This window comes from Pseudovirgaria hyperparasitica (genome assembly GCF_010093815.1).
Source record: "Pseudovirgaria hyperparasitica strain CBS 121739 unplaced genomic scaffold EJ05scaffold_8, whole genome shotgun sequence".
In the NCBI taxonomy this organism is placed as follows: Eukaryota; Fungi; Ascomycota; class Dothideomycetes; order Acrospermales; family Acrospermaceae; genus Pseudovirgaria; species Pseudovirgaria hyperparasitica.
In genome coordinates, this window is record NW_022985556.1 from 1283389 (window position 1) to 1296309 (window position 12921).

Here is a 12921-nt window from a genome sequence, read left to right on the forward strand (position 1 = left end):
ACGGGGAGAGATGGACGGGGAGAGATGGACGGGGAGAGATGGACGGGGAGAGATGGACGGGGAGAGATGGACGGGGAGAGATGGACGGGGAGAGAAGGACGGGGAGAGAAGGACGGGGAGAGATGGGATAAGTATAGAAAGAGTGTAATAAGCAAGAGAATAAGTGAGCAGTCTTGGGAGCTGGAAGCGACAGGCGCGCGTTAGTTGATACATTCACGCCCGACCGGTGAAGGATGGTCGTCCGCTTATGCTTTGCCAAGCCAATGGACACGCCGGTTTTAGCGGCCACGGGAGCGGGGTGAGGGGTGCTAGATCAGGAGCGCATTATTAGTGGGGCGCGGGGTAGGTAGGTAGATAGGTGGGCAGTGTGAGACCTTTTTTTTTTTTTGCTTTATTGGCTAATCTCGATCATTGTGCTGTTTTTCCCTGGTAATTATGATAGATGACGCACGAAGGGTATACGCATCGGCAGCGAATCAGGGCGGCCATGTGCCAAAAGCCATCGCACCGTTTGCCTTGCGGGCAGTACGCACTGCCACGGCCGAAGACACGATCTGGTCCGAGGTGAGCGAGCAAGCATTCCGCCGGCTTCTGGTCGAGTTGGAGGAGCGCACTAATGCGGTTCCTATCGATGTCGTGACTGCAGACGTCCAGCCTGATGGTCGCGCTGACGGGGATCCTGCATGCCTGCCGTTGAGCGTCGAGAAGCAGGTCGCAGATGACTTTGCGTACCTTGCTGCCGTTACTGAGGGGGCGCAAAGTGTGGCTGCTGTGTGTGTGGAGCAGCATATCTGTCATTCGACGACAACGACGACGACGACGACGACGACAAGGCTGGTCCTACGCATTGCTGGCATGGATGTAGTCGTCGAGAACGTCAGGGCGATGCTAAAGGATGTGTGCATCATACTAGAGGGCGTAGCGGCGTGCCGCCTGGATGTGAACCATGAAGGCCGCAATGAGATATTCGCGGTCGTCGTCCGCCAACACCGCCAGAAGCTCTTGGGCCGGATGCGATCGAGGAAGTGGGTGAAGCCGAAGTACCTGAGCAAGCAGCACAAGAAGCCGCTTTGGAAGGACTTTGACAACGTCATCCACCGTGCGCCACACGTCTATCCGAAGAAACGCGATTGTAGGACTCGAGATCTCGTGATCCAGAGTTTGACAGCGATGCAGGCGAGGTATACACGCTACGAGGACGTAAACGACGACGATGGCAGTGCCAACCTGCTGCATCTCCAGGATCTCGTCAAAGCGACTTATGACTTCTGTAAGCTCCCCGAGATTGCAGCGTTTGCCGCACACTTTGAAGATATATCGTCGCCGACGCCACAGGTCGGAGCAGTCATCAAAACACTCCGTCAGCTCGAGAAGATAGGCGCGTACTGGAGAATCAGCATGGACCTCGCATCAGCGGCGGGGCAATACTCGCAGTCATTCCAAAGCATACACTTGGCGTACGTGACGCCGTATGCTGAAGTCCCGACAGACATTGCATACGAAAGCTGGGCAAAGACGATGCACGTACATGCTGAGGTCCAGCTGCTAGTTGAATACGCGATGCGGAAACAAGGCGAACACCATCATGATGACAAGAACAAGTTGGTAATCATCTGGCCACGCACGATCGGCACGAGCAAGTACCTCTGCTATCTCTGCTATCTCTTCCTGACCGAGCATGGCGGGTTCGGGACTGCGCTGAGTTCTCACGGAAGACTGTTCGATCAGTGGACCGTGCCTGATCTGAGTGAGTTCGACGCGCAAACACAAGGCATATTCGCCAACGTGCTTGAGAGGGTGTATCGGCGTGTGGAATGGCAGCTAGGGTCGACGAGAGAACCGGTGCGCTGGCGCTCAGAGCCAATGACGAGTCGACAAAGCTTGATCATGCATGTGGGAGGGAGGGCCATTCCAGTTGACCCGCCTTTAGTTACATAGAAAGCTTGGCAGCTGACGTTCCGGCCATCTCGAAGTATTAGCGCCGCGCTACGCTCAGATAGACTAATTTACCCTATTAAGCGCATTATCCTCGTTCTCATTCTTAACCTCGACTATATCTCTACCTTTGTTAGGTATACTAATAGTATCACTAGATGGACGCTCGTTAAGCTTTGAAGAGGGTTTGGCGTAACATCTTCTCTAAAAAAACTCTAGAGTACCTTTGAGATAGAGATACGTGGCTATAGGGTAGCTAGTACTATTACTCGAGAGAAGGTTCTTTTAACTTCTTATTATATCTGAATTAGACTTCTCTATATATAAGTATTACAGGTAACCTAAAACACTGAAAAGAATGCTAATACAAGGCTAATATCGTATAAAACGAATACATAGTAGTACTTTTGACGATTATATAACTAATGGTTAACTATGATCTCAAATATCATTTACGATGTAGTTCGTAAGCGCGCGGCATGGGTGAGCATCGGATGCGAAGCTTTCCCATGTAATTTTGGAAGGAGCAATTCGTAACCGGGCTGAAGCTACGTCGTGCATGCATCGCTATCCGCTATCTATAATCACAACGGCACGCCGCACAGTGCGTCCCTGTCGGCGTATGCATGGCTAGTTCCCATGATGGATGGCAAGGTCCAAGATGCATGACCGCAAAAATCGTCCGGAAACCGCAAATACTCTGGCGAATGATATATATATTTGTCGAGCAGTCTCCCCGTCTATATCGTCTAGTGCGAACATATTGCAGTCAACACTCCACCTCGACTCTCAGAAATACCCTCATTATTAAATAAATCTTTGGCTTGCTGTTCGCTTCTACATACTCTGGCCCATAGTTACGATCCAATTCGGCCACTAACGCCATCTCATTGATCAAAGTCCTCGACCACTTACCACCATGGCTACAGCAACACGCTACTCCACCATACCCACTGCTACAAACATACACCAATACACTCAATCGACAACTATGGATCCACGCACTCCACACTACCCCCTCCTGTCCAACGAAGCAATTATTGCTCTGATGGGACTCTTCATGATGATTATGCTCCCACTCCTGGGCCTCATCTTCCGCCACAGCGGTATCCGAAACTCACTGAGCCAATCACTCCAGACAGCATGCAACTCGGTCTGGACGCTGTGCAGTCGTCGCCGTGCAGATGTGCTGACGACACAAGAGGCCTCTGTAGAGCTCTATACTGATCCAGAGCTGCTATTGAGAGCGGAACGGGACGGCTGGACGGAGCTTGCGGAGCTCAGGGCTATTTGGAAACGGGATGATGAAGGTGGAACGGCCGCGTAGTAAGAGTATGGACTCACGCTTCAGCTTTCACTCGATTTCGAACGCGTAGAAGTTGGGAAATTGCTGACTTGGGTATTTCGCGTGTATATGGATGGGATATATCATCAACATCCCGCAAGGGGTATCAGACAAAACAAAATATCCTCAACAGGGCATGGATGCACCAAAACCATCGATCCGAACGCAACTTGTCACGACCTCACTTAGGTCCTGCTATCGACTCCACACCTCCTGAAACCTTCTTCTCCACGCCAAGTTCCGGACACTCATCACGAGTATATTTCAAGAGTTAAAAATTTACGACTCTGCCATCCATCCAAGTCATCCACTCGAGATCCTACATCACAACATCCCTCGTAGCGCTCATGTATCTTGCGCACCTTATTAGCTTGAAGGACATCATCATATGAACTCGACCCTGAGATGGAGCTACACTAGGTCAGTCACATGCCTAGTAAAACATTAAAAAGGTCTCGCATGGCTAGCCAGTTATCCACGGTCCAGAAGCGAGAGATAAGCATTCTAAGCCTTCAAAGGATTTTGTTCCACAGCCTTTATTTGGTGGCCACATTCCTTAGTTATGTTCATTATATACTCGCACAACTCAGGACTAGAATTAGAAAAGGCTTCTCTAGCTCGTGCGCCTTCTTGCTTTCTCTCCTGTTCTAGAAGTGATGTATACCACATACATCCATGCACACACCCATGCACATATCCTGATGCTTACCACCACAACCCCACCAAGCCTTACAAGCCCTTCAAACCCTCTTAGCCCTTTAAACCCTCTCAGCCCTTTAAACCCTCTAGGCCCTTCAAACCCTCTAGGCCCTTTAAACCTTCTAAGCCCTTCAAACCCTCTAAGCCCTTCAAACCCTCTAAGCCCTTCAAACCCTCTAAGCCCTTCAAACCCTCTCAGCCCTTCAAACCCTCTAAGCCCTACAGCCCACCACACTACACTACATTACACTACACTACACCTAGCCCACTAAGCCTCAAACACACTACCACCACATCCACCACCTATACCTTACACCACCACCCCTCTAAGCGCCATTACCTCGTGCACTAAACAGCTACCTATATATATATATATATACTAATACTTACATAGATATATCCAACCAACCAACCAACCAATGAAAAGAAAGGAGTAACAAACAAACGAACGGACGGAAACTATACACCGATCTGATAGGCATAGTTGACGTAGTTGACGCAGTCAACGGGCATAGGTAGAAGACCTGTCAGCATCAGAGTAACGAGGCAGGCGGACTGGAGGGATGGGACCTGAGAGTTAAGCCCGGGCGGCGCGGAAGGAGCGGATGCATGGAGTAGGATGTATGATGAATGGAGTAGGACAGGGGGCTAACAGCAGGACAGGCTTACAAGCTTACAACCAGCTAATCCACGTCCGTGTAACTAAACCGAGGGCTGCAGTACGTGTAACAAGTGGGTCATCGGCCGTACGAGGCCTCGCCAGCATTAGATAGTGCCGCGTGCCCCCCCTTAGGGGGGCTCTACGACTAGGCAGTAAATGAATAAACTAGCCAACCAACCAATCAATACAAGCAGGACAGGCTTACAAGCAGGACAGACATGGAGCAGGACAGACATGCATGCAGTGCAGCAGGATAGACATTCATGCATACATACATATATCAACAACATGTATGACCATACAGCATGCACATCCACATCATCGCCATCTGAGTATCTGAGCATCTGAGTATTGTATCTTGAATGTTCTGTCTGTCTGATTGTGATATTGAGATCTGGCCCAGTTGGACAGAACGTCATATGGGAAATGTGTTCCCCCTCTTCCTCTCCCTCCTCCCTCCTCCCTCCCGGTACGCACTCTAGATTGACTCGCCTGCTGACTATCTCTCTCTCTCTCTCTCGCTCACAAAGTGTTCGTCGTCACACATACGATGCCCTGCCATGCCATACCATACCAAACCAAACCATACATAAACAATCATGTCATGTCGTTACAAGAAAAGGGTGTCTTGTCATGCGGAAAACGCTATGATCGCTCAAAAAGACAAAGAAATGAGGTCCCGCCCAACCGCAACCAGTATATAATTCCGTGGACCGCCGACACAATGATAATACTCGTACATATCAACCCAGCAAAACAATGTTTCCGAAACATTTTCAAAAAATGTCAACCCCTTCCTATACACGACAAAGTATAGCCAGAATCTAATTATAAGCGTCCCGAATCTTCGCGTATAGCGCCGTGTCCAGGAAGTTGTAGTGCGGATCGCTGAAGCAGAAGGGCGCGCGCAACAGCGTCTCCGCCGTCGGCCTCTCCATAGTGTTAATTGTGAAGCAATCGTACATGAAGCTCAGAGCCTGCGGCGTGATCTGGGAGCTCACATCGTCTGGAATCGGCGGTGCTTGGTTCAAGGATCCAAGCTTGTAGATGGCACCAATAGCCTCCTCCTTGGACCAGGGTCGACGACCAGCAAACATCTCGAGCACGACGCAGCCGAGAGACCAGATGTCTATTTTGGCTGAATACCCTTCGCCTTGGGCGCGGATGACCTCCGGGGCCATCCAGAAGACAGAACCTTGCATGGAATTCGAGACGTCGTTGCCGTAAATGTTATCTGTTTTCTTTGAGATGCCAAAGTCGGAAATCTTACAAGTCCCGTCGAGGTCGAGCAGGATGTTATCAGCTTTGAGGTCGCGATGCAAGATGCCTTGGCCGTGGAGATATGCAAGCCCGAGGAGGGTTTGGCGAGTGAGACTAGAAACTATCTTCTCTTCGAAACGGCCGTGTTTGCGCAGACAAGAGCCGACGCTGCCACCAGAGATATACTCGAGGAAGATGGAAATGGACATTTCCTTGCGCTCGCATCCAAGGTATTGCACGATGTTAGGATGGTCGAGATGTTGCATCGTGTCGATCTCAATGTCGAGTGACTTCACGAGCTCGCGCATCTTCTCCTTGTCTTGACCTGCAGCTTGCTGTTTGACTTCGACTTGTTTGACGGCAAGAAGTTCACCGGTGGTCAAGTTCATGCCGAGGTACACGCGACCAAACGTGCCTTTGCCAATGAGTTGACCCTTGACCCATTTGAAGGTCTGCTGGCGTTGTGGAACAGGAATCTGATCTTGCGGGATTGTATCGAGTGGAATCAACTTACTCTGTCGTGAAGGCTTGACCTGCTCAATCTTGGCGTTGAACATTTTCGTGCTCTTCCGACGCGTGATATCTCCAGACTTGATAGTGCTGATCCTCGCTGGTCCTGGCATGGACCTCTTGTCAGGGTGCTGGTATGCGCCCTTCACAACCTCACGGATGGACTTTGATCTGTTCAACCCACCCGAACGACGAATATTGCGCTGCGCCACTGTCTTGTAAGTATCGCCCCTCTTGAGTGTAGACTCGTTTGAGCCCAGCACGTCGCCCTCGTCATCAGCGGATGACATTGGCGTCGTCGCGCGGCTGACGTTTGTCGAAGACTTATTGCTAGCTTCTGCTCCACCTCCGAGCGGCGAGCTGGGTGGTGAATTGACCTCGTCTTCGATGGATTGATCGAGATTGACGTTGGGAAAGAACTCGTCGAGATGCTCTACAAGCGCTTCAGCCGGAGGTCTGTTGGCCCATATGTTTTGTGTAAATGTTGAGCCGCGTCGACCGAAATCCGGCTCTTCGTGTGGTGTATCGATACTGCTTGATGGAAGGGCGGACTGTTTTGACTCTATCTCGGTACCGTCTGTAGAAGCACTCTTAGTCAAGGCAGTCCTCTCGGGAGATTCAAATGCCAGTTTGGATTTTGATGTTTCCAATGTCAAAGATGGTCTTTGGCTCGAGAAATCATCAGCCATGGCAGCCTTGCTCTTGGATGGTGTTGGTGGCATTGTCTTGGCCGTCTTGGCGAGTGGCATGGCAAAAAGACCGTCATCAGACTCCTCGTCCGAATCCGACAAGTCATCGGTCGAGTTTGTGGCAAAAGGAACATGAGACTCCTGAAAATCAATGGTGCCGACGTAGTGTGAGATGCGGGACGACTCGCGTGACAGCGCATTTCTTGGCGGATGCGATGAAGAGGGACTTATATCTGGTGTACGTAACCTGGGTTGGGGCTCTCTGAGCCTGGCGACAGTTGGATTGGGCTGCGTCTGCAAAGTAAGGGCGGGCTTGCTGTCTAAAGCTAGGTCTTCTGGAAAATCATCTTCATAGTCAGGAATCTTGAACGCAACATTTCCTTTGCTCATGGTGAAGCCGGGACTACGAGGAGACCCACCTGGACTCGTGCCTCTTGCAGATGCACTCTGTGAGTTGTATTCGATCGATGCCAATGCCCCAGGGCGTCTTGACTTGGCGGATGTCTCCTCCCGTGATTGTGACGAGGATGGTCTGGAATTGTTTTTGGCTCGTTCTGGAGCTCCGACAAGCGCCCCAACATTTCCTGCGCCAGCCAGTGCGGCACTAATATGGCTGAGGCCTGCGACGCTTGATGGGATTGCTTTTCGACGGTTGGGGTCAATCGAGGCGGCAGAATCACCGGATTTTCGATTCTCCGAGCTACCGCTGCTACGCTTAGTCAACGAGTTCGCCTTGATGAGAGTGCTGGAATCTGGTGGCACCGGTGGTGGCTCCCTCTGTGGTACCAGCTTCTTCTTCGTCCTGGCTTCCTCAGATGGTTTCTGGCTGTCTTCGTATGGCGAGTCTCGTCGCTCGTCAAAATTGATGATACCCGGACCTCTGATTCCTGGAGAATCTATGGTCGACTCTCTCTTTAACTTCTGCCGACGCTCTTGGAGGTAGTGATCCTGTTTGCGCTGCGCCTCTTGTCGGTAGCGCTCGGATTCGGCGGAAAGATCGCGACGCTCCACTTCTGTCCATTCTCTCTCTTCGCCAACGTCCCAAGTGCGATCCGTCTTTGAACGCGCGCTCGAGGGCTCGGCGGATATGTCACCATTCTTACCCAAGTTCGATCGCAGGACCTTATTTTCTGGCACCAGAGTCGACTCACCGGAGCGTGTTCCGCTTGGAGAGTCAGGATCGTGAGTACCCCTGACACGATTGAAAAGAGCGTCATCGCGCGGCTTTTCAAAAGTAGCCCGACCGAACGGTGATGTAAGCCCCCCATGAGCAAACGCAAGACCGGAACCTGCCGAGTGTGGGAAGTAGTTCGGAGCGCTGACCAGAATCTTGAGTCCTGAAACTGGATCTCCATGTGACTCGCGATAGCGGAGAAGCTTCTTATCGGACAAAGGGTCATCGTGCTCTGTTTGACCGGGCGAGGTTAGGTAGTAGGATACGTCCATTGTGAATGGAATCCCAAGGCCATCACAGATTGCCTCCTTCATTGCGGAAGCGGATTGGCAATCCGTGATATCGATCAGGCGGTAGTTCCACCCATCGGGTGTGACGAATGCGAACCTACGTGGTTCAATGTCTCTGTTCTTGGAGCGTGTTCTAGAAATGCCCTTGTCCTCCGAACGATTTGAGGTGGGCCGATCGTTCAGCGAGACGTCGCTGGAGTTCTTGAGGAAAGAAGAACCGTATGGCGTAGTTCGCGCCTGATTAGGGCTCGACTCGCCATCTAGACTCGATTCGTCCGGCGATGGCTCTGCCGGCTTATTTCGCCGGCTGAAAATCTTCTGCAATGAAAATTTATGTTGACTGGTAGCACTGGGTAGCTCGTTGCTCATGGATTGTTCCATCGGGTGCGAGGTAGGGTGGCCATTTCTGTGATCCTTGCTAGCCTTTGCCGACGTCGGGCCTCCAGCTAGGTTTTGGGTGACTACAGGGTTAGATTCGGAGCTGTTGCGACGATTGGGTTGGTAGTAACGGTTGGAGGGCGCACCATTACTGCTGTTGTTCTGCAATCGCACTGCGGTCAAGCCTGGGCTCTGCTGTGGGCTTGCAGACTTGAGCTGGTCACGATGATTGAACGAGCCACCTGCGCTATGGTCACCAGAGCCGCTTGGGCTCTGAGGCTTGGGCCATGGTCCAAGGTTTTTTTCTCCAAGAATCCTGAGAGCCTTATCAGGTATCCCTCCCTGTCTCTTGTCGCCCTTCCTCAAACCCGACGAAGCATCCTCGAAATCACTCGACTGTTGACTTTGATGGTTTGATGGCGTGCTGACATTGCGCTGTTGGGTTGAATAGCGGCGAACGATTCCTGCGGGCGACTGGCCCGGAGCTGGCATACCAAATCCAGGACTTTGTTCGCCGTCTCCAGCAGTTGTAGGGGTAAAGTTTTGATTTCTCAGATTTGGCGAGTTCTCTAGGGTGCCGTCAGTACCAGCACTGGTCAGATACTGAGAAGTTTGTCGGCCCGGGATTCTGATGTGGCTTTGTGGAGTGTTTTCCACAATGCTCCTTACGAGCCTCCGCAAACGTCGACCCTCATGTCTCTCCCGTTCTTGATCCCAGCCGGTGCCACTCGAGGTACACTGCTGCGCTAGCTTGGGGTAGAGCACCTGATGCATCATCGCAACGTTCGTCTTTGAACCATGCCCTCGTCCAATCTCCAAGAACTGTGCGCCGAATAGATTCATGTGTTTGAACGTCTCTTGCCAATCCCTTGAAAAGTCGTTTTCAATGAGTAATTGAACCACTCGGTCCATAGGCCATTCAGCCCCTTGACCTGAAGGTGAAACTGGTGTGTTTCCTTGGCGTGCTGTGCTGTCATTCCTACGTGGGTGGAGCACATAGGTGGGTTGCCGATGAGGCTGTGGATTCGAAACGGTGGCAGTGGGAGGACCCGAAGACTGATAATTTTGAGCAAGGCCAACGTTGATTGGCATGCGCGAATTCGAGGGGTGCGAGGGTGGCGTCGGTGGAACATTATTGTAGGACCGGTTGTCACCGTTGTAAAAGTCTGGGGTGGTAATAGTGGTGTCTGCAGTATTGGGTGTGCCACCTGTATTCCTGGAGCTGTCTGTGTTTGCGGAGTAGTCCTCCCGGAAATAAGTAGGATCCTGGTATCTAGAGGGTGTGTGTAAGGGTGGAATGCCAACACCAGGCCCAAAGGACTCCCCGTACGGAATGTAGGTTGCAGATGTTAACGGCTGTTGCTCTGGCGGAGGCGGCGGGGGTGGGAATTGGTTGTGTTGATAGTTGGAGAACAATTGAGGGTTGTACGTCTGGCCTTGTGGGTATGTTGGCCGCTGCTGATTCCAGTAGGCAGTTTGTGGAGGGGGTGGAAGCATTCCATGCGATGTGCCTCCAAGTTGACGAGGAGGCGGAGGAGGGATGTGTATACCAATCGGAGGACCGGGTGTGGCTGTTGGAGGAGGAGGTCCTGGAGGAGGAGGGAGGTATTGCCTCCCTGCATCTGGTGGATAATGCTGCATCTTGAGTGCTAGATATGGTCGCTTCGCGATGTGGTGGCTAGTTTTCTTGGTGCGAATGTTCGAGGTGGTCACTATATCGAGTCACGGCAGTACTATAAAGAACGGACCAGAAACAGGTCGAGAACTGCGCAGCCGTTGATCAGATGGCAGCCTGCGTCAGATTTCATAACGCGCGCGGCGCATATGAAGAAGGGCGATTGACACCTCAAATTGATGACATGCGACAATCCATTATTGCACGGCGGAACAAGTAGACAAAGATATCCTCTCACTGCGTGTCTGCCACGTCTTGCCAGTCTCTCTTCTCACAACACTTTTCAGGGTCCAGTATGCTCGGTGTGGGCGTGAAGAAGTCGAAGATATCGCAGAATGGCAGTGGAAATGCGGGTGCGCCGGTGGTGAAGCGGTAAAAGGATGAGGACCGAAGGATAACGAGCGGCTACTGCTGAGAGGGCAATGATCACTCGGATCTGGAGACAGCGAAGGTATGCTAGGTATACTACAGACACACAAGATCAGCATGAGGCAGACAGGCTCTTGAAAATATGGATATGGCAGCGCTGTGGAGCGATTGGGGCGGAGGAGCCTACTCACCGAAGCGCAATGACGGACGGGCAGATGAGAAAGTGGCGATGCAGTAAAGTCGCGAAAAAACACACACACACAAACACACACAAAGATGGAAGAGGACTGCAAGGTGATAGTAGAGATGGTGAAAAGGAAACAGAAGAGGAGGCGGCAGAGAAGTGGAGAGAGGTGTAGGCGTTGGTAGGTGATTGGGACGGACGAGGATCTAGTGCAAAGTAAAAGGTAGGTTGGGGTTATTACTAGTTAGCAGGAGGAGGAGGAAGAGGAGAAGCTGATGAATGCGGATGGAAGTGTGTAGGTGAGGGCTGATGAGTTGCTGTGAGTGGTGGTGGTGGGTGTGCAGCTTTGTGCTTTGGGCGCTAATAACTGCTGCAGCTGTGGCATGGCATGGCATGGCACCAGGCATGGGAACCCACCTGCACCCACTCAGACTCCCCACCCCCCATGTGGCATCCGACTTGGCCTAGGTAATGATTAATTCGGGGTAGAGGGCATCTCTTCATATCATCAACTTCCATGTATCGTCCGCATGAGACAGTTGGGATGGAGAGATGTCGTCTCTCCTTGGTAGACCGACCAACAGACCTGAGGCATCTTTGCGAGTGCCTGTTGTTGTGCGTAGGGAGATTGAAGCAAGTGATAGGGTGAATAGTCCTCGCGAACATGGTGGTGTGCGCACTATCAAATGTCCCTTGACAATTGTAGTTATGTAGCGACATGCAAGACAGGGTTGATGCCAGTCTGCAGTGCGGCATGTGCGTCTGTCACAGCATCCGTGTTGTCGCTATCAATACCGATCGGATCGTATATTAGGATGTAGAGGTTCAAGGGGATTTCGGTTGTCGTATGCAGAGTGATTTGGGGTTTACCGTGTCAAGGCAAGGGGCTGAATGAATAGATGAAGGCGTGTGTGGGTGTGTTTGTTGTGCGTAGAGCAGGACGCCAGCAAAATTACCATTTCGGGCCTCGCGATGAGCCTAGATAATAGTAACAGCCAATAACGGCTGTAACGGCGGGAGGGTTATTAGGTTATTAGCGATATATCCTACTGTAGTTAGCATAGCAGTGCAGCGTACCGGGCGCCATAACTAGGGGCTTCTGCGAAAGCCACACAAACTTAGCTAAGCCGTGCCCGGCCACATGAGGATGGATATACCGTGATTAATTAGTACTAAGGAAGGTGTGTGTAATTACTGTATATTCAACATCGCCTTGAATGGTAGAAAGTGATTAATCAATTCTGAGTAGACAAGATCCAAGTCCGCCGTGCGCATCGCCGGCGCCTATGGGCCTGTCCTGTCCTGTGGTTGTGCGTTTGTGCCTGTCTGTGCCTATCTGTGCCTGTCTGTGCCTGTCTGTTTATGCTTTGTACCCGTGCTTGTATGTGCTGATGCCCGTGCCTGTATGTGCCTGGGTGTGTCCAGTGTCTCTGGCGCGCTGACAGCCCGTGGCCATGCCTGTGCGTGTGTGCGTGTGCGTGTCTGTGCCACTGCCACTTCCCCCCGGCCCGTTTCTCGTTTCTGTGTGCACAGACAACGAAGCCGCCAGATTGTCGAGGGTCGGTCGAACCGTCGAGGCCATCGGTTCATCCATGCCCTGGATGGATTACATAAGCTATCTTTTATTGCTTACTACTCCACCTGGGCAGATCCGAAGCATCTCTTGGCTGTGTTTCGTGTCTAGGACTCTATTAGGCTGCGTCGCGTCTTCCCTCTCGTATCTGGTGCCTGCACAACACATCACAACTATTA

General features: G+C 51.7%; 4 protein-coding genes across 4 annotated transcripts in view; 2 read left to right on the forward strand and 2 right to left on the reverse strand.

The window, feature by feature from the left end:
* EJ05DRAFT_380486 (uncharacterized protein) overlaps positions 1-392 on the reverse strand; it is an 859-nt gene extending 467 nt beyond the window's left edge. Inside the window, exon 1 of the mRNA XM_033741224.1 lies at positions 1-392. This exon is cut by the window's left edge and continues 467 nt beyond it. Within this exon, the coding sequence (XP_033600644.1) occupies positions 1-213 (213 nt within the window). The 5' untranslated portion in view covers positions 214-392.
* Positions 393-396: 4 nt separating this feature from the next.
* On the forward strand, positions 397-2022 carry EJ05DRAFT_476452 (uncharacterized protein). The gene has a single exon (XM_033744036.1). The coding sequence runs from the start codon at positions 436-438 to the stop codon at positions 1936-1938; it is 1503 nt and encodes a 500-aa protein (XP_033600645.1). The 5' UTR covers positions 397-435; the 3' UTR covers positions 1939-2022.
* Positions 2023-2854: 832 nt separating this feature from the next.
* EJ05DRAFT_500712 (uncharacterized protein) lies at positions 2855-3262 on the forward strand (the record flags this gene model as incomplete). The annotated part of the gene is made up of 1 exon (XM_033747032.1): positions 2855-3262. The coding sequence occupies one exon, from the start codon at positions 2855-2857 to the stop codon at positions 3260-3262; it is 408 nt and encodes a 135-aa protein (XP_033600646.1).
* Positions 3263-5464: 2202 nt separating this feature from the next.
* On the reverse strand, positions 5465-10582 carry EJ05DRAFT_465185 (Pkinase-domain-containing protein; the record flags this gene model as incomplete). The annotated part of the gene is made up of 2 exons (XM_033742771.1): positions 5465-9246; positions 9310-10582. The coding sequence occupies 2 exons, from the start codon at positions 10580-10582 to the stop codon at positions 5465-5467; spliced, it is 5055 nt and encodes a 1684-aa protein (XP_033600647.1).
* Between the last annotated feature and the right edge of the window lie 2339 nt (positions 10583-12921).

Coding starts and splice junctions, on each gene's coding strand:
- EJ05DRAFT_476452 (XM_033744036.1), top strand. CDS start 436: ATGATAGATGACGCACGAAGGGTATACGCATCGGCAGCGAATCAGGGC.